Source organism: Clarias gariepinus, chromosome 6 (assembly GCF_024256425.1).
Source record: "Clarias gariepinus isolate MV-2021 ecotype Netherlands chromosome 6, CGAR_prim_01v2, whole genome shotgun sequence".
Lineage (NCBI taxonomy): Eukaryota > Metazoa > Chordata > Actinopteri > Siluriformes > Clariidae > Clarias > Clarias gariepinus.
This window is the reverse complement of record NC_071105.1, coordinates 12430606-12452357: the sequence shown is the minus strand read 5'-3', so window position 1 is coordinate 12452357 and position 21752 is coordinate 12430606. Positions and strand designations below refer to the sequence as shown.

The 21752-nt window shown below is 38.8% G+C and overlaps 2 protein-coding genes across 2 annotated transcripts in view; both read right to left on the bottom strand.

Moving 5' to 3' along the window:
• dipk1ab (divergent protein kinase domain 1Ab) overlaps positions 1–1472 on the bottom strand; it is a 33450-nt gene extending 31978 nt beyond the window's left edge. The window contains exons 1-2 of the mRNA XM_053498757.1: positions 1404–1472; positions 1202–1285 (exon numbers count right to left, since the gene is read on the bottom strand). Coding sequence (XP_053354732.1) covers positions 1202–1255 — 54 coding nt within the window. The 5' untranslated portion in view covers positions 1256–1285; positions 1404–1472. The remainder of the gene's footprint in view (positions 1–1201; positions 1286–1403) is intronic.
• A 9642-nt stretch (positions 1473–11114) lies between these two features.
• zbtb11 (zinc finger and BTB domain containing 11) lies at positions 11115–20923 on the bottom strand. The gene is made up of 10 exons (XM_053499354.1): positions 20393–20923; positions 18506–18723; positions 18076–18307; positions 16926–17944; positions 16443–16739; positions 15351–15738; positions 15013–15130; positions 14751–14909; positions 12719–12894; positions 11115–12012 (listed from the first exon to the last, which is right to left on the bottom strand). Exons 1-10 carry the CDS (start codon positions 20697–20699, stop codon positions 11486–11488), a joined length of 3441 nt encoding a protein of 1146 aa, XP_053355329.1. The 5' UTR covers positions 20700–20923; the 3' UTR covers positions 11115–11485.
• Between the last annotated feature and the right edge of the window lie 829 nt (positions 20924–21752).

Sequence of the window (21752 nt, the reverse complement as noted above, 5' to 3'; positions counted from 1 at the left end):
CAATGTATGTTTAAAAAACCTGTTTGTCTTAAATGTTCTGAAACCGTGGCAAAAACAGTAATGTGAAGCCCCACTACGAGACAAGAAACAAGTCTTTTGAGCAAACATATCCTCAGCAGTCTGGGGCGAGGGTGTGTAAAATACACAAACTAAGAGCACAGTACGACAGAGCAACCAGAATCCTTTAACATTCATTTACAGCCCAGAAGTGTGCAAATAAAGATTTACTAAAGATTGTTGTTTGTATTTCATGGATATATACAAGGTTAAAATTGTTCAGATTTGATGTAGTTCCTGAAAATGTACAAATATTATTGACATGCTATCGAACTTTTAAATCGCTTATTCACTAAAATCGCTTATTACTGCATATATATATATCTATATATATATATATATATATATATATATATATATATATATAGAGAGAGAGAGAGAGAGATCTGAATCCTAACACAAACACGACATTCTGTCCTCTGCTTGAATAAAATTTTATTGACTGAACCTTCTTAAAATTTTAATTCAGGACCAGCTCTGGACTCAAAAGAAGACAAAGTGTCAGAGTATGTCATTGTTACACATTTCATTGACTTTACTTGTGTTCAACGTTATATGATACAGAATACAATAACTGCATTGAGAAAACTGATCTGTTTGTTTTGGTTCAATATTGACATGAGAGCATTGGAGTGTGCAGGCAATCACAAAGAGTTGCTAATGAAGCTGTCATTCATGGTGCAGTCTATAATAAGCATGCTACAGCAGCGCATTGGATTACTGTAAGCCTTTTTTGGAGGCATTTTTTTTGCCACAAGAAGGCAACAGGATTTATTTATAAACGGCTAGCTAGCTAGCTTATAAAGACAGTATTATCCATCAGCGCTGTTGCTACAGCAACGGCGCGTGCGCAGGGCACGAGGACGTGCCTTAGCGACGTAGCAACCTCAGTTTGGTGACAGCTCATCTCTGGTGTCTCGGTCGAGCCGGCGGTGTGGGGGTAAAAAATTTAATATTTTACATATGTATTATATAGGAAAAGAAAAAGACACAGAAAACGGCTAGGATATGAATGGAGCATAGAAATAGAGAACTGGGAGCAGGGGAAAGTTTCGACACGTGAAGAAATAACTGTGTGAATGTGGTAAAAATGGTGTAACCCCCTCTGCTAGCAACACTGGTGGAGACGATTAACTGCCCCTACCTGTATGTAGATGGGCTTCCTCAGCCAAATCCACGGAATCACATTCCTCGCCATGACTTAAACAGCTCATCTCACAATACTCACCTGATCCAAAAAAAAAAAAAAAAAACAAGCAAACAAACAGCTATTTATCACAGTGTCACAAACACCCGAAAGCTTCACAGATGCATGCAGGTGAATTAATCAGAGTGAGAGCACTTACTGAACTGGAGTCCCTCACGCCGCGGAAACACCGTGTGTGTGTGTGTGAGAGAGAGAGTGTGTGTTTCGCATTGTACCGCTAGATGAGGCTAAACACACTGAGCTAGGCTTCAGCTGTTTAAAACCAGCCCCGAGTGTGTTGCCCTGCTCAGCCACTGAGCAAGCATGTCCAACTGATTTACAGCTACTTTATCTCTGCATTAGTCTGAAGTACCTGAGAGTTTGTAGAAATAGTTAAAGCTCAAAATAAGCTTACCAGCTTTAAGATAATCAGTGATATTATTATTATTATTTAAGGTAACATGTCTGTAATTTCATGTAATAAAACATGTCTGTAATTTAAACTGTAATTTCACCAAATTTAGTTTGGTGTGACATTATATGGTATTGGTTTCCATTGGATTAGTGGCTAAATATGAGTAAATTGTACAAAACTTCTAGTTCATGACAAGGTTTCAAATCTACAGTACTGTCATTTCATCTTATTACAATCAATGGAAAAAAGAGGATATAGAAAAGTATATCTGATCAATATATGAAATGTAAGGATATAATTAAAGGGGGAGATCTAAATCATTTCTTTTATTTATACAGATAAGCCTGTTTGTTTGTTTTTTTACAGATCAGATCATTTCCTGCTAACAAATGTCTTTAGGTGAATTAACTTTTGGACTTTTGTAGAAGCAACACTGGGGTTGGTTTCATTCTAGACTATACTGTAGATTCACACAGAAACTAAACATAGATATACTGTGCATGTTATACAAAAGGATACTTACCAGAAGTGTATTTTAAGCTAAGTTTTTTTGTTTTTTTTGTTTTTTTTACAATAGAGTGGCATGATGGTTAGCACTGTGGCCTCGCACCTCGAGAGTTCGATTCCTGCCTCAGGTCTGTGTGCATGGAGTTTGCATGTTCTCCCCGTGCTTGGTGGGTTTTCTCCATGTACTGCGGTTTCCTCTCACAGTCCAAAGACATGCAGATTAGGCTAATTGGCGTTTTCCAAATTGCCTATAGCATGTCCTAAGTCCTGCTGGAAAAGGAAATCGCCCTTTCATAACTGTCATAACTGACTGTGGAAACTTCACACTGGACACAAAGCAACTTGGACTCCGTGCCTCTTCACTTTTCTTTCAATCTCTGAGACTCCAAATGAGGTGCAAAATTCAATGCAAAAGCAGCTGCTTTTAACTAGGAAAGTTGTTCTATGGTTGAGATACTTGAAAATCATGTAGTATTTAGGAAAAGAGAATGAGATTAGTTCACAACCTCAAAACGATGCATATTAAACAAAGCTACAGATCACCAGGAATCAAATCTGAGTTTACATTAGTTACTAGTCCATATTTTTTTAGATGTTAAGTTATATATCAAACGTTCATTTAATTAATATTAAATCAGTCACTTATATTATAGCTCCATTTGTCATTGTCATTCTTGTCAAAATAGCCATCTCCTGGCTATGCTTTATCGACACAACTAACTAACTTAAACAGATAAAAGAAAGAATATTATTTTGCATAAAAATTTACACTAAAGTAATTTCATGCTTTGCTGCCGCAGGTCTGTGTACAAGGAGTTTGCATTTTCTCCCTGTGCTTGGCGTGTACTCAAGTTTCATCCACCAGTCCAAAAACATGCAAATAAGGTTTTATTATCCTGTCTAGGGTGTCTCCTGTCTCATATAAAAGATGAATGAAAGAATATTACATCAGACTAAACGTCACACTGTGTAAACCAATAGCCACATTTGCCAATAAGCTGTCTACTGTAAGCTTCGGTTAAATTAGCCTGTACAATATTAGGCTAGTTTTCAATGCCCAATTATGCTGACAATATCGTACCCATTCTTACAGTAGATATTTGCTCTGAAGTTTAGGGTTATTTGAGTGCATTATTTTATAATTCATACATTTTATCATGCATGTTGTTTAATTACACTGTCTACCCCCAAAAATGCCACAATTTAAATTTAAATAAGCAAATATTTCGAGCCTTTGGATAATTACTGCAGTAATTCGTTTCAGTAAGACAACAATTTTTTTACCCTAACAGATGCAGTGAGTATCTTCTTTTTCTTAAACAGCCATGTTGGAAAAATATGTTGCTTTGGAGAAATAGAAAAATGTCATTTGCTCTGATGATTCTAGATCAACCCTATTCCAGAGCCAACATGAATAGTGCCCGCACAAACGATGCGGCAAGAATGCACAAGTTTGGATCAAAACAGGTATGTGGCCATAAGAAAACTACTGACAAATCAGAAAAAAAGCCTTAATTTCCTAGGGGCATAAATGACTTTGGAGCTATGGAAAGATGGAAGTCTGATGAGTCCAGATTGACCCTATTCGTCAGGGTAAGAAGGGAAGCACATAAAGCGATACACCCATTATACACATGTACCCACCATACAAGCCTCTAGAGACAGTGTTATTGGGGTTGCTTCAGTTGCTCAGGTCTGAATTCAGCAATGTTATGTGGCAATGAAATTAAGTCAGCTAACTACCTGAATGTAATGAATGACCAAATTATCATATTATTTTCCTTCCCTGATGCACGGGCATAGTAAAGGACAACAATGCAAGGATCCTTTGGGCTCATAAAAGAGCAGTTCTGAGAGCATGGAGAATCATTTCAAAGTATCGCAAAATAATACAATATTTCCTAAGATCAGACAAAAAAGGATTAACAATACAGAAATGTCTAACATCTGAAAAGTATGTTCATTTATGAACTCAGTACTTGGTCAGGGATCCTTTAGCATGAAATACTGCAGTACTGCAGCATGATGTGGAGGTATTCAGCCTGTGACACTGCTGAGGTTTTATTGAAGACCAGAATGCTTTGATATCAGGCTTTAGCTCATTTGTATAGTTGGGTTGGGTGTTTGTCCTCTTCTTCTTAACAAAGCCCAAAAATTCAGGGTTCATTTACAGGGTTGAGGTTGGCGGGCCATCAAGCATAGTAAAATCATGATCTTGCAAATTAGTTAGTGTTAGTTTTGGCGCGGTGGGCAGATGCTGGAAAAGAAAATCACCATCTCAATAAAGCAAGAAGTGCTCTAAAATCTCCTAGTAGATGGCTGCTCACTTGATAAAATACACTGGACCAACAGTAGCAGAAGTCATGGAACCACAAATCATTACTGACTGTAGAAACTTCACACTGGACATCAAGTAACTTGGATTCGGCGTCTCTTTACTCTTCCTCTAGTCTCTGGGACGTTGATTTCCAAATGAGATGCAAAATTCAATGCAAAAGCAGCTGCTTTTAACTAGGAAAGTTGTTCTGTGCTTGAGATACTTAAAATCATATAGTATTTAGGAAAAGAGAATGAGATTCGTACCTCAAAACTATGCTAATTAAACAAACCTACAGATTGTAAGAATCACATTTGAGTTTACATTAGTTACCAGCCCACACTGTGTGAAACCAACAATGCTATTGGGTGCAAATGAAATTATGGCAAATGAAAAGGCTTGACCATTTAGCATGATTAAGTGCAATGTTGAAGAATATTAATGATGATGATAATGATAATGATGAATTTTGCTTCAGACAAAAGCAGGATAAAGCCATTTTAATCATTGGTATTATCAAAATAGCTAAATTTTCATCTCAATGGAAAAAAATAAATGGAGCAAGCCTAAATAATTGAGCATTGGAATAAGGACCCATTTCTTCTTTTTCTTAATATAAATTTATTTTAGGCATTATTCACTCCTAAATTACATTTTCTCTCCCTATTTTTTGCAATATAATTGTCCTATACATCATAGACTGTCTGCTCTTACATTTTTACACTGAATTCAGATTAATTTCCATACAACAAAACTTGAGAAATCTTAAGCTGGTAACTGTATCATTTAGTGTCCTGCCCACTCATCCTCCTCCACCACTTAAACTGTTACAGTGAACATTGGGGAGGAAAAATCTTGCCAGTGTATATACACATCATAATACAGACATTTAAACTTAAATCTCCCACTTAACCATATTTATATTTATGGCATTTGGCAGACACTCTTTTCGAGAGAATGAAGCGCTTTCAAGTCTCCATCAATAAATCCACCCTGATACTGGTTCATTAGGTTAGGACTAAAAATAGCATTCAACCAAAACACTGTTAGGGAGTTAATATACTAAGAAAAGCACACAGAAAACACATTTTTAAATATATTGTTTTGTTAGCTATCATCTGAAAAACTGTATGTGATGCAGATGTTCTTGCATCTAGATATATGTTTATTCCACCACCAAGGTGCCAACAGAGAAAAGTCAAAACATGCATGCCTTCTATGTACTGTGAGATATGGTGGGACCAGTCAAGCGGTGCTAGAGGACTGGAGGGAGCAATGTGGGGTGAGACAAGTGCCTTAATGGTAAGTGGGAGCTGATTGGTTTTTGTCTTCCTATCCTGAAGCAGCAACCTCAACAAGGTATGGGAGGGAGGGATCAGGTAGGGTTACGCACAGTAACAAGTGTGATTAATGACTCAATCTCTGAAAGCTTTCTAAGCCACAGGGGTTCAAGAGAAACAGTCTTGTTAGTCAAGGCTGCGAGAGATGCAACAATGGTGCTGAAGTTGCGAATAAACCTCCTATAAAAACTGACTGCCTGGTTCATCCTGGGGGCCATTGCCTTCTGAAATTATGTAGCCCAATGTATGGGATACCTCAGAGGTGTGAAAACTCACTTCTCAGGTTTGACAAAAAGATGTTTTTTCAATAACATGCTAGCATGGAAGGACTTCAAGAAGATGAGATTATCATTTAGGTCAAGAGTGTCACACAGAATCCAGAAAGGGCCATGTGGTTTCAGGCTTTCATTCCAACCAAGCAGAAGGTATGCCTCTTTAAATAGTCATTCCTGGTTTTTATTAGATTATCCAATGTAGCTTTTGCTTGGTTTGAATGAAAGCCTACACCCACATGGTCTTTTCAGGGATCCAGAATGACACCCCTGATCTAAGTAGCCAAAAACATACCAGCTGAGCAAGTCATGTAGCAAGTCATTAATAAATGCCTGATAGACTGCAGGAGCATTGGTCAACTTAAAGGCCATAAGTATTTAAAGTTTTGTAAAGATCGTGGCCACTTGAAGAAAAAGCAGTGGACATCATTAAGCCCATGGTAATCCCATCATTCTTGTCAACCAAGAAGAAGCCAGTGCCTGCAGCAGAGGTGAAAGGTTAAATTACTATTTGCTAATTGGAGGATCTAGACTTTAAGCAGTGCAAATGTTTTTAGAGAAGGTCATACGAATGATAAGTGGCTTTGAGTCTACTGCTGGTGTTTCCAAGAACATTCAGCCAGTGGAATGCCTGATTCTTGAAAATTGATAGATAACTGTACACAAAAACATTCACAAACACCTGCATTTCCAAGAGGGTGAGTACATGTTGAATTCTAAGAGAGCGCTCTGCCTTTGACCAGAACAGATGATTACTTATCTGCAGTGATTTAAAATGGCATGGAAGTCCGATCATTACTCTGGGGTACTAAGGGAACCTTCTACCTTGCTCCAAGTGGGAAAAGTGCATTAGTGTAGCAAGGGGATCATATGAACAAATAAAGGCAGTTTTAACTCTCATAATTGTGTTCCTTTATTCTGCACAATTAAAAGTCCTGGTTTGACTTTAAACACTCCTCGTATTATTATTATTATTATTATTATTATTATTACAACTTTATATCCTAGTTGTTGTTCTCTTTTTCCCCATTTTTTTTTTCAGACTTCTTGTTCTCCCTCTGGTTTTCTGGGTGTTGTGAAAAGTCACACTTTGTCAGTTTAATGCTGATCCTTTTGCTTGGTGCTTAAAATGCTTTTTTTCCCTCACTGACACACAAAGTCCCTCTATTTTCACATGCTCAAAAGTAACCAGACAATCTACTAATAAAGAGTTTTTGTAGCCTGATGACAAATTACACATACAAAAGGTCCGGAATTGGTCCCAAGTGTTGATATTTCAAATAGTGTCCGTTAATAAAAACTCTCATTATGTACTCCAATAAGGTGTCTATGTATATTCGTTAAGAACTGATACAGTACTTGAAGCTGATGTGCATGTTAAAAAGCTCACGATATCACTTTCAACATATGAAAGTAGAAAAACTATTAAAAACGTGCATTTATGCATGAAAATAATTTGTTACTTCCCAGCACTGATAAAAGTGTAGTGTGTGCGATATTGTTATGAGTGTGTTGGGTACAGTAGCATTGCAGTGCTCTCTTTCCCTCAGTGCACAATTTGTGTTCATTAGTCTGCTGTCAGTGCCCTGTTCTCGTCTCAGCAGTCTTACTTGAGTGCTACAAAAATCCCAGCAACACTGCCACACTCGTACCATCACCACAAACACTAACATCTCAGTTACACTGCTGCACCTAGGTGATCATAAATATCTGATCACTGGTGGTTTTATGGTATTCCCACATGCAGCAGTGAGGAGCTGATAAACTGTACATAGATACAGTCATACTATCTAAATGTGTCAAAGATCTTTGTTTGTTTAAAACGAACCATTTTTTGAATGATTAAAATAATTCATTATAAGCATTCACAGCATTGGAACAAGTGCTTGATTGGCAGGTGTTTAATGTGCTCTTTAAGATTGATTGTTTTAACAATCAACAACCTATAAAAAAATTTACTTTTGGTTTGAAACCTGGGTTTTTCATTTGAATCCAATTTTCCTCACAGGCATTTAATTATTAAAAACGAAGACCACTGAATTGTGGTTGAACATCTTTGGAGAGCAGCAGTTATAGAAATACTTAAACCAAAACAACAATCATGCCCTAGTCAAGGTTACTAAGATACCATTTTCCCCCAAGTTCATGTGAGGTGTTGTTGAAGCTGCTGGCCTGTACATGATTATGTAGCGCACTGCTGGCATACAATTGACTGATAATTGCATGAATGAGTAGGTGTACAGCCATTACTAATGAAGTGCTCAGTAAGTGAGGCTGTAAATAGCAGGAAAGAAAAAAACCCAAAGGCTGCATTCCGATCAGCTACACTGGTATTCATTTCACACACCATTCATTATAATAGGGATAAAATAATATTAATACATAATTTCTAAATAATCTACACATATATTTATAATCAATAAATCTTTATATATGTGACTAATCATTGTAATAATCTCTCTTGGAATGACTACTCATCTTGTTAATTAATCAAGTCACATTTATTTGCAAGTTACATACATTTAATTAGTATGTTTAATTTCTACAGTATATACAGTGTGTGTGTGTGTATATATATATATATATATATATATATATATATATATGTCTCCCTAAGGAGTCTAAAGAATAATCTGGAGAGTTCTCCAAGAGCCACAAACCACTCGAGCAGAACCTCAGAAAGACCTTGCATCCGCAGGTACTGTTGTTTCAATGAAAACTATAAGCAAAGCACTTAAGCGCCATGCCATCCATGCATGCTCTATTGCAAAACAAAAAGCATTTTGAGGCTCGGTTAAAGTTTGCAAAACAGCATTTGGAGAAGCCTGTGGATTATTGGGAGACTATAGTATGGTCAGATGAAAGCAAAATTGAACTTTTTGGCAGTCATTCTACACATCACGTTTGGAGAAGAAATGGCACTGCCCATCACCCCAAGAACACCATACCAACAGTTAAGTTTGGGGGTGGAAGCATCATGGTTTGGAGCTGCTTTTCAGCAAGGGGTACTGGCAGACTTCATATTATTGAAGGCAGGATGAATAGAGAAATGTACTGGGACATTCTGGATAAAAATCTGCTGCCATCTACCAGAAAGCTGAAAATGAAAAGAGGGTGGACATTTTAGCAAGACGATGACCCCAAACACAAGGCCAAGGAAACAATGAAGTGGTATCAAAGAAAAAAAATCAAGTTGCTTGAATGGCCCAGTCAATCACCTGACCTAAATCCCATAGAAAATCTATGGAGAGAACTGAAGATCAAAGTTTATAAAAGAGGCCCAAGGGACCTTTAAGATTTAAAGACCGTTTGTGTGGAAGAATGGGCCAGAATCGCTTCTGAGCAATGAACAGACGACTCCATACAGGTCTCTCCATACAAGAGGCGTCTAGAAGCTGTATTTACCAACAAAGGCTTTTCTACAAAGTATTAAATAAAGTATGATCAATAGTTATTCCCTGTGTCATTTCTATTTATTTATTATGACTCGATGTTTTGATTTCTTTGTATGAATTCAATATTTGGCTTGATGGCTACATCTGGTGGAAATTTCGTGTTAATAGCCCACTTAGAAATCCCCTTACTGATAAACGCTGATGTGTCAAATACTTATTTTCCTCGCTGTATACACACATATATAATATATATATATATATACAGTATATAATTTTTTTTTCTCTCCAAAAGTGCGAAATTTTAATAGTAGCAGCAACAGGTATCAGAGATGCTTGTGTTGCCAGGGCAACACACAAAGAATGTCTGCATTCGAGTTGTTGCAGTGTGTTCCAAAGGAAGATATTTAGAGGGGATCTCCTTTAACGGAGTTTCCATGAACAGGGAGCAAAGAATATGGAGTTTTGTATGAAGTGCCCTATGGGAGAGAATGCAGCCATAAGCAAAAACAGTGAAAAAATTCAAGATTTAAAGAACTTTATTAATCCCAGAGGGAAATAGCTTAACCATAAAAAGTATATGCCCCCTTCCTGAGTTATTTATTGACATATTTGCAAAACAGAGTAAAAACATTAAATATTTTATAAATATAGTATAAAATAAAATAAATAAGCTTTCTAAAAATCACAGTTTATTCATGATTTAGCAAGCAGTTACTTTTTCACATGGGGCCAGGCAGGTTTTTTCTTTAAAAAATAAAATCAACTAAAATCATTTAAAAACTGCATTTTGCATTTACTAAGGTTACCTTTGTATAATATTCAAATGTGTTTGATGATCTTAATCATTTAAGCGTGATAAAACAAATCATCATGGGGTAAATAAGGAAATGAAATAAGGGGGCAAATTCTTTTTAATGGAACTGTAATTATTGAATTCATTGCAACCTGTGATTTTGACAGTGGCGTTTTACCGTAGTGTTCTGCGTTTAATTACTCAGAGCATTTCCAGGTCCTACAAGCAAAACTTTATTAAACACAAAACCTAAATAAATAATAACAGTACTCTGATAACATACAGTACTAAAGTGCAATTTATTGTCTCTATTGTGAATTTACTGTAAAGCATTGTTTACCCCTTTTTTTTTTTTTTTTGCATGTATGATTTTCAAAAAGGCCTGGATATGTTTCCTGACTGGAACTTGAACACCGGATGGATCAATTAGAATCCAAGAAAATTGTAAACAAGTCAAAGATTTTAATCCATTTCTAGAACATTTGACCAAAATTATAAATACATACAGACTATAAATAAAATAATTAGAATATTAAAATCAACAAAAAAGCTTTTAAACCACAAATCTATGTATAAAAAAAATTGGTTTTGAATTTCGTTGTCTATGTTTAGTGAACTTACGACCTACTGTCTTTTAGAATTGTAAATCTGAAATGTATTTATTTCTGTATTTTTATGTGCATTTTCAACAGGATTACACCCGAGAGAAAACCCCTATTTGACCATCCTTCTGTATGGAAGTACTGCTTGTGCAATGCTTTTCAACAGACAACCGGTCAGTAAGATACCCAGAGCGTGTGAGGTAAGTGTCAACCAAAAAACTACATATCTGTAAAGCATAAAAATGTTTTTAATCTGTTCCAAAACCAAAAAAAAAGGGTTGTTTTTGTAGGTAAGAGCTCACAATCATATACACTAGGTTACACACTTTATTGTAAATTATTAGCATTTCCCTCTGCATTGTCGTATGTACATTATGCAAATTATTTAGACATGCTCGCGCGCGGCAAACACACAAACTGCTGAGTAATGCATCACACATATGCACGCCAACTGAGGAAGAACTTCAAAGTGCCTCAATTATATTATACTGTACAACAAAAATAAATGTGTAACTGTACAGACTCTAATAAACTTTTTTCTCTTGATATTTGACTCACAATTTAGATACAGCTTTAATTTCTTTCCTTTTAAACCTCTGTGTCACTCCACCTCTGCTACATGAGCCACCTCCACCTCCATGGTCTGGATGATCTCCGACGCCTGCTCCTCCTCCGCCTTTACGCCAGCCTGCTGTGCCAGGACATAGTTTACCACTTGCATGATGCTCTGGTCAGAAAGCGTTGTGACAGCGCCCTCATTCATGGCCTGCATGGCTTCTACCGTCTCTTCTGTTATGAGCACAGTTTCAATTTCCTCTGTGTTGGAGGACGCCTCTGCTGGGCACAGCTCAGGGGGCAGCTCGGGGCTCAGGATGCTGACGGCGTGCTCCACCTGGGTGCCTTGATTATGAAACTGTAGCGTGTCCTTCTCTAACATGATCTTACCCGGCAACTGATCTCCATGGTATTTCGAGATGTGTTTTCTCAATGTGCGGGCATCGATGTGCGCCTCCTGGCACAGAGGACACACGTAGGGGCGCTCGCCTGTGTGTGTGCGCACGTGTCGCTTCAGTGAGCGGGCGTCAGCCCACGCCACACCACATGTCAGACACTCGAACGGTTTTACACCTGTGGCAAGGGAGGACAGTATTGAACAAAGGAGCATTACACTTTTCTTATCCCACACTATCTTTTAAAAAAAACAAACAGAAGATCAACATGTTTAATCCCTTTCAGTCTAAATGTTTAATGTATATGTGTTGGACGAAAGGGTAATTTGATCCAGTGATTATTGGAAAATATCTGAAGAGAAATTCTCTCAGTAGAAGTCATTAATAACAAATTTACTGTACTTTATTTAAAGGTTACTCTGAACAAAAGTGCTTATGTGCCCCCTAGTGGAAAATAAATTTATTGCAATTTTCCCCAAAGTTTTCAAAGAGAACAAATTGGATCCACATAATAACAACTACTTCTTCTTATTATTATTAACAACATCAACAAGAGGGTCCTATAGGGCTTGGGCCAAAATAATAATTAAAAAATATTATTATTATCTCCTTTGAGAAAATTGAGTGTGTGCACAAGACTAGTCAAAGTGCAAAAATATCCCCAGATTCTGCTGCTTTTTTTTCCCATACTAAATGTGACAGTGTTATTGCATCATAAATGAGCAAAGACTATTTTGGAAACATCAAAAAAAGGTGCAGATGTCAAATTAAAGCATTTCTAAACAGAATATTCATTAAAACTTCGTTGCAGTGAAATCCAGCTGTCAGTTTGCATAAGTAGAACATCAAGCAACTATTTTGTTTACGTGTCTGTGTGAGTTCACCTTGATGGTTGTTCATGTGGCGGCGGTACTCTCGGAGCTGAGTGAATTTTCTACCGCAGTGTTCGCACTCCCTATCCAGGTTCTGCTTCACTCTGCCCTTCTTTCCATGAGTGGCCTTCTTCACATGCCTCCTGAACAGAGCCTTCTCAAAGAACTCCTTCCCACACACATTACACCTGAGCAAGGACACGAAGACGGATTAAGATACAGTATAGGAATTAATGATCTTAAATTAAGGTTAAACCTGTTGTTGGTGATACTTTTCCCTCCTATAATATTGACCTCATAGAATTTCAAAACTCTTTTCACTTGTCAAAACTTGACTGAACTAATTCAGGTTTAGTATGGCGTAACAGTACACACACACACCATCTCCCTAACACATTCCAGAGGATGTGCTTACGCATGTACACAATAGGCTCCAACAGACTGAGCGCACTAAAGCAGCTGCTTGTGGTCTGCATTCATTTCTAATTTAATACAACAGTTTTCATTACATAATTTCAATATAGGCTATAATTAACAATAACCTAAATTAAAAAAAATTATTCACATTTCGCTTTCATGACAGTGTGTACTCGAGCTGGTGTGGAACTCAAACTAAAAAGTCCCTCAGAGTGTCATCTGAACATATGCTTTAACAGAAAAGATTAGATGACAGGAAATTCTGGGCTTTTATACAATGCAGTTGAAATGGTCAATAACAATCATGTAAGTTTACATTTCAGTAGGGACTTTGAAATAGCATAGAAGCTTGAAGAATATAAATTTAAGGTATTAATTACTCGTTGAAATATTTCAAAGGATGGAATACCTTCAGTTCATATGTCATACCAAATGAGAAAGAGAAAGAAAATATTACTTAAGTTTAATTAAAGACTTTTAGACCCTCCTGTATGAGTATATGAATGATGTGACATGTTTTTGAGGTTTCAATTAAAATAAAAATAAAAAACATAGCCAAAATTCCAATTATAGTATATAATTTCTAAATACCAGTGTGTTACTTTTATATGAATCATTTTAATATTGTATATTATATACATTCAGACTTGGATTACTAAGAACAATTGTATAAATAAACTAAACGTTTTCTTGTGAAAATTTACTTTAGTAAATCTTATTTTAATCTAACAACTATATATTAAAGCTTGCTTGCTATCAGAGGCAGCATGGCACAAACTGCAACTTTTTAAATTCTTACATTTTATGCAAATAGCCGTGCATTGTGTTCACTCTTCTAGTGGCGTGTTATGCATACATATTTAACACACACAAATTGATCAGCCATAACAACACCCCCACTGCTAGGTGAATTGATTATCAATCATATACCAGTCAACTAGTGACTGGATGATGGGCCCCCAAGGCTCATTTCTGCCTGTGGGGAATAAAGTACAGCATGTCTGGTCTGATCCCAGAGAAAAGCCAATGCTGCAAAAAGCTAATACTGGCTACAATAGAAAGGTATCAGGACATCCAGTGTATTACAATCTGCTACATATGGAGCTTAGCAGACTAAGAATTCAAGGTTGATGACCCGACCTCCAAATTTCCCAGATCTCAAGACGCAGCAGATGCAGCGGACAAACGAGTCCGATCCACAGAGAGCCCTCCCTATGACCTCCAGCACCCAAAAGATCCATTGCCAAGTCCCAGTGCCAATTCTGACAGTACACCCCCAGGGATATTGTGGAGTTATGACCAAAGAGGCCAGAGCTGTCTCTGCGGCTCTTAAAGTGACGCTTTAATGTTATGGCCGATGGGGGTACATGTATATAAAACTACATTAACGCTAACATAATATTTTCAGCAAATCAACCACTTGTGTTGTCACTTCCAATATCTTAAATAATTGTTCTCATGCTTGCAGTGCCACAAAAAAAAACCACTTATTCTGCAGTAAGTATATACTTTTCAAAAATATAACTGACCATGTGTTATGGTGTTATGCAGTCCTATAATGTGCAATTTGTAGCTAAAAAAAAAGTGTGTCCCAAAGGAGGTATATTAGCATGATCTCTACTCTTACCTGTAAGGTTCCGCAATGGTATGCGATTTAACATGGGAATACCAGTCCTTCTTCCAACTGTAGCTTTTGCCACACACCTGGCACTGGAAGGGTTTCAAACCCAAGTGCTTATTCATGTGCTGCTGCAAGTCCTTCGCCTCAAAGAAGCTTTTATCACAGCTTAAGAGTGTCAGGAAGGAAAAGAACACAGCCACCACATAAATGTTTGTTTTGTAAAATATATCTATAAATGTGTTCATAAAGAAGCGTAATAGAAACTTACTGGGAACATTGAAAGGACCGGGTCTCTGGTTTGGGTTGATGTTTTTTCATGTGTTTGCTCAGTGCAGACGCCCGATGAAATGTTGTGCCGCATAGCTGGCAAAAATATTTTGATTCACCTAATAAAAAAAAAAAAGAGAGAGCATGATTTTCATACATGTCCAGAAAAAAACTGAAAAAAAAAACAAAAAATCACAAACTACAGTTGAAATGTGGCATAAATTATATGGGACTAAAGTTTTTTGTACATTTAGAAGGCTATATTAAAATGCAGTTCTTAGCATGAGTGTACTTTTCACTACTCATCTTGAAGTTAGTCTGTTGGTGTATTAAACTTGCCTGTATGAACGCTGGTGTGCTCAGTCAGACTCCTCTTGGTAATGAAGGACTTGTCGCACATGGTGCAGTAGAAGCGCTTGGCAGTGTCATGCAGAGCTCGGTGCATCTTCAGGTTGTGCTTGGTCGCGAAGCTCTTCCCGCAGACCCTGCACGAGTGTGGCCGCACTCCCGTATGGTTCAGCATGTGGATGCGCAAAGAGTACAGCTTAGGCAGCGTCTTGCCACAAATGTCACATACAAACTCACGTTTGGTGCGACTTTTAGCCTGACTCTCTAGCCTATCTGAGACCTCATCAGTTGCTGCTCGGGCCTTCTGGGTTTTTTGGTGCTTATGCCGGGTCAAGTGGGCACGGAGGGAGACGGCGTACTGGAACTCTTTATTACACAGCTGGGAAAAGATAACCGTTCATTAATACCACTGAACTTACATACAGTATGTTTCACAATGTCTATACAAGAGGAGGATGGAACAGCAGAGACTCTGATGTTACAATAAATTTTTCTTTCCAAATCAATAAGAGATGCTTTTTTTTAATGTAATGTTTTTTAGACAATATTCTATTTTAGACATTTTTACTTATGTAATAAAACATGACTGTACAAAAGTTATATTAAGTGACCAGAAGAACTCATTTTCCATCACACTTAGTAAAACTAAATAGCTGTTTTACTGCTAAAACACGTTATACAACTGCAAGTCCTGCAATAAAATATGCAATCAGTGACGTGCTTGAATTTGCGCGTTAATAAGCAGTGTAACTCTGGATGGACCCGAGTGAGACATGCGCACGTAAAATGTATTAAGCTCTAGGGTGGATTTTGTAAAAATCCAAAATTAGTCCAGGCAGGTGGACTCTATGATATTGGGAATGTATTTACACAGTCATATTTGTATTTTTTAAATAAATCATCCCCAGTGTGTTGACTTTTAGACTGGGACACAGAAAGGACTTATGAACTTCCTGTAGCATAATTAAACACTCACACGATGCATCCCTTTATTTCACATTATACCATCCATAATATGCACAAGGCACAAAAGCGGACTCAAGCAGACACTAAATAAGCCGTTGTAACATAGTGGGTACGTACAGTGCACTTGAAGCTGCGTGACTTTTCGTGTTTTAGCATGTGCATGATCAGGGTGTAGCGCCTCTGAAACACCATGCCGCACTCGCTGCACGTGTGCTCTCCATCCACTGCTCCCTCAGTTTGTTCTCGTGCTGCCCCTTCTTCTACAGGCATCACCTCAGGTTCAACTGCCTCTGCTTCCTCAGGCAACGTCTTCACACCATCAGAGGCAGACTGAGGCTCGGAATCTGAAGAGTCAGCAGACGATCTCTTCAGTGGTTGGGACATACGTCCTCGCTTCACTGGTCTCTGGGGTGTCTGAGAAGAAAAAGAAAAAATCATTCTAAAGGGCTCTGACTTGTACAGTATATAACTTTAATACTAATAATTAAATCAGAACCTAAATAGTGACTAAAAAGTTTGTTTAACGTATTTAAATTTGCTCACACACATAGGGACAGTATATATTTATTTTCTGACTTTATATTTAGGACAACCTTGTACCTTCACAGTGTTTGACATCTCCTCCTCGGTCTCAAGTCCCATATGTAGACGAACGTATCCTCCTTCTCTCACCGATCGCTTCCTCAGGAACCTCTTATTAGGGTCAGCACTCTCTTGTTCGTCTTCCTTCTCATCCTCTCCTCCTGTCGCGACACTCTCTGCATTTTCAGTCACTACTGGTTCCTGTTCTGTTTGGGACGGCTTTACCTTGGGGGGCCTTCCTGGTCTCCTTTTCTGAGGTGCAGAGGCTGACGGTTGTTGTGCAGTCACCACACTTTGGGGTTTAGGCTCTAAAGCTTGGACAAGTGGTTCCTGCTGAAGTGCTGGTGCTGACGCAGTAAGATGAACCTTCTCGGTAGGAGGCATCTTGCCTGGTTCCACTGTAATAATGTAGGCACCAGGCTCCATGCTCCCTGCTACTGGTGTTTCCACGACCTGAGGCTCATCCACTGTCCAGCACGCCTGAACCACAGCCAGGGATTCACTTGAGCCTGCTTGGCCAGAGTGGGTAACCACAGTCATGGTTTCACCTGCTTCTGTTTGGCCATTATGTGCTACAATAGAGAGTGATTCAGGCAAGCCAGCCTGGCCATTGTGCGTGACTACAGTCATCGTCTCCCCATCCACTGTCGCTCCTGCCAGCAAGGCCAGGGATTCGGCCGTTCCGTCTTCACCTGTGATAACGGTGATGGAGTGTTCAGCTTCAGACTGTCCAGAGGGAGCCATCAATGCCTGGCCATCGCTCTGCATGGTCACCACATAAGCTCCAGAATCAGAAGGTGCCACTGGCTGAGCAGGAAGTGTTTCCCTGGCTATAACGGTGTGCACATCTCCTTGTTGATAAACCAATAGCTTCTGCTCCTCCACTTTTTTGTGCACCAATTCACAAATCTGAAGCACCTCAGGCATGATGAGATGCCGTGCCAGCATGGCCACCTCTGCCATAACGCAGAAGTTGAACGTCAGCTCTGAGGTGTAGGCGAACTCCAACAAAGGCAGGAAGCTTGCCTTGCTAAAGCCTGGCAGGTAGAAAGACACAAAACAACACATGCAAAACAATACATGTTATTTTCTTAAACCAACCTGATTGTCTTATCATTATCACAATACTTTTTTATGTAGCAGAACGAGTTGTATCGGATGCAATTACCAGAGAGGTCCACGACAGCTTCATGGCTGGCCACGGCACCCTTTTCAATAAAAAGCTCATAGAAGTATTCACTACAGGAGGCCAAGACAGCCTTGTGTGCACGATACTCTTCAGCCTCAATGAGCAAGGTAATGTCGCAGAACTGGTTATTTAAACGCTGATGATTCAGCTTATCCAACAAGGTCTGGCCATGTTTGGGTAGGACCTGCTTTACAATCCCCTTACTGTCAACCTACAAGACGAAAACACACATCATCAATATCCTAACTATTTTACATATCTGTCTCTCAACATAGCTGGAAAAGACAAAATTTTTTTTTAAACCCCCCCAAAAAATTTGCATATCACTCTGATTATTTTCCTGTTTACCCATCATGTTTTATTTCTTATATCCTACTTGATCTCAACTCAACACATGTCATGTACTTACAAAAACAAGTTCATGCTTGTCAACGCTTGCAGCCTTTGACTTTATCTGAATTGCGGCATGCAGTTCCTCAAGACCATCTTCCTCTTCTTCATCCTCCACCTCCTTTCGTTTACTTCGACCACGGGGACCTGATCCATCCTCAGCACTGCTTTTTCCACGCTCCGGCTTCTGCTGGCAGCCACAGTCCCTGATGCAATCCTTTACCTGCTTTAGGATGCCTAGAACATAGAGATCACCAAATGTCAGTCTCTTATCAACTTATCTGCACTGAAGGAAGAAAAAAGGGAAGGAAAAGAAAAATATTTCAAAAGTTTGGGTGCAAGACATACTGTATGTATGATGATACTACTAACTACTAAAAAAAAACAGGGTGGTTTGATCAGCTACATTCTTCCCAAACATCGGGCCATCTTTATTTTCTTAAAACTGACTTGTCTCTGATGGAGCATTTAGAAAAGATGATTCAGACATGCTTTCCTTTCTACCAGTTGGCAAAGAAGTATATTAGTTTGACCAGCTCAGATATAATACAGATCACCTCTGGTTTAACGTGATTGAAGAAAAGATTTCTAATCCATGCATTTACATTTATACATTTGGCAGGAACTTACATAAGTGCATTGACATTTTCATAATTTAATAAATGACACACTGTTGGAAGGGATTTTTTTTTGGTCAGTGGTGAGGGCGGGGGAGGTTAACCCAACTACCCAGGTAACATAGGTCTTTAGTCGTTGCTTAAAGATTGCCAGTGACTCAGCTGTATGGACATCTAGAGGAAGTTCATTTCAACCACCTAGGAGCCAGGACAAAAAACTAGTCTAGATGAATGCCTTCCTCTATCCCAGAGAAATAATGAAACCAGCCGTGCATCCTTATGCCTACCTAACTCCGAGAACCTGGGGGGAACAACCCATCACAGGGCACAAACACACACCAAGTCACGCACTGTTCCTATCCGTTCTGCACACAACTGGGCACAGGTTTTTATTATTTTTTTCACTGGTTGCCCTTACTGATGCAACACTCTCATTTAACCCGGGCTTAGGGCTGGCAAGTGCATCCAGTGGCTGGGGTTTGTGTATTCTGTGGGAATTGAACCCGGGCCTTGAATGGAAGGTGAGAAACCTACCAATGACACAACTGGAGTCCCGAAATGAAACCAGGCAACCAGAAGAACATGCACCTCCACACACACACACACACGCACACAGATTCAAACCCCAAGTCTTAGAGGTGTAAGGCACACTACCTTCTGACTCAAAGAGAGAGAGAGAGAGAGAGAGCACCTAGTAAAAGAAAAAGAGACTAAAGAAAATTGTTGCTCCTTTATGTATTGAAACTAAACTGAACCACATCTAATAAAAACTACCAGTGTCTAGGTTATTATTAAAATGCAGCACAGCCTAATAAGCCATCATGTAAATATATACAGTAAAATAGTGCGTGCATTTTTCCTCCCATCCTTTTCTTGCCAGTATTACAGCCCAAAGACAAGTTTATTTGAATGTATGATGATTTCGCCATGATGCAAATTAATCTCAGGTTGCCTTTTTTGTGTTAACATCGAATAAATTTGTTTAAAATAAAGTGTAACTTCTGTGATCAGTTACGTCTTTATGTGTCAAATGATGATGAATAGCTCATTAGCTCGCCGGCTAATTCAGCGGAAGTGCTGTTTAACTGGATAAATCCCACTGGCTCTGTCCCAAACAGCTCCCAAGCGGAACTGTAGTGCACTGCAAACCAGCGTAAGGGTAAAACCATTGCTTAAGGCCCTAGAAGAGGAGAATATACATACATACATACATATATATATTTACAGACTTTACAGACAGAGACTGAAATGGTCTGTGTGCGTCAGCTTCAGTTGCTAAGGTGATGTACCTCTCCACCAGTATTTCCGTGAAAGGCTGTCCCAGGTGAGCTGCGGATTGAGATGCTCCCCTCCGGAGGTGTGCGCCTCGTAGATTAGCTCCTTCCGCCGCTCGGCCTGCAGCACCACTTCCAGCTCGGTGAAGCCTTCCTGGCCGCGGTGCCGCCGCTGGTAGAGCAGCACTCCGTCCCGCACGACATAGCAGGCGGCCGCCTTGCGTATTTTCCTCTTGACGTTTCCGTGAGTGCCGGGAGCGTAGGGCTCGCGCTCGTCCGTTAAATAGCGCTGGATGGCCAGGTAGCTCTCCTCGCTCGACATAACACACGACTGGCGGCACTCACACACGACATAAAGAAACCCTCATAAAACCCGGAAACAGCGAGCGCTTCTCCTCCTAAAATTCAAAACGGAGTTTCCTAAACCTGTCTCTGAGTCCAAATAAAATATAGACAGCGGTGTATTAAAATATTTTTCAAGTGGGAACTGCTGTTCGAGACCGTGTTGGGGCGGACATGCAACGAACAGACAAAATGGCTGCTGCACAACCGGATGTTGCGTGTGAAATGGCGAAGGACGGAAATGCTTGCGAGGAAGCGGGTAATACACAAGATGGCGCTGTTAGCTTTAAAAAAAAAAAATAATAAAATAATAATAATAATAATAATAAAAAGCAGGGATAGTTCACTTATAGTATAAGGGTTTCTCAAAGTCCGGACACGGATCATACCTCAAATTAGAAATGCAATAAATACTCATTAAAAACTATCTGAACATCTTTACGCATAATCCTGACCTGAGATTAAAGCTAAACGTAACAGTAGCCCTGTTTGTCGTTGTCATGGCAACCGGTATTCTGCCAGATTAGGCTGCCTTATCGACAAAAGTTGCTACCATAGCGTGCCTTAATCACACTACCGTATCGAGAAATGCCTCATGCTAAAGGTGTTATTGCACTAGTGGAGCAGTCTTTGATTTCATGTTGTTATAACATTTTTATTTATTACATAATTTAGGGGTAGCATATACTGATAGACAGATATCCCCATCGAGTAATGCTCTCACTACAGTACATAATCAACAGGATAAATGTTGCTTGCACAGAACTGTTAAGTAGGAAATAATGATAGGTAACATGGATTGGCAGAACCCGGTGAGTGTTTGGTGTTTAGAGTTACAGAGTTCATATTCAAAATCAAATTCAAATTTTATTTGTCACATACACAGTACGATATGCAGTGAAATGCTTATACGACTGCCAGTGACCTCATAATAAATAAATATGAATAAAAGAAATACGATAGAAAATTAAATTTAACTAGGATAAAAATAGAAATTAAAATAGAAATATACTGTACATAGAAAATTTTTTAA

Excerpts from the sequence above, each read along its gene's own strand:
- zbtb11 (XM_053499354.1), bottom strand. The coding sequence starts at position 20,699 with ATGTCGAGCGAGGAGAGCTACCTGGCCATCCAGCGCTATTTAACGGAC. Across the intron at positions 16,740-16,925 it reads AGATGTCAAACACTGTGAAG|ACACCCCAGAGACCAGTGAA; the intron begins GTACAAGGTTGT and ends TTTTCTTCTCAG. Across the intron at positions 12,013-12,718 it reads CCACATGAACAACCATCAAG|GTGTAAAACCGTTCGAGTGT; the intron begins GTGAACTCACAC and ends CCCTTGCCACAG.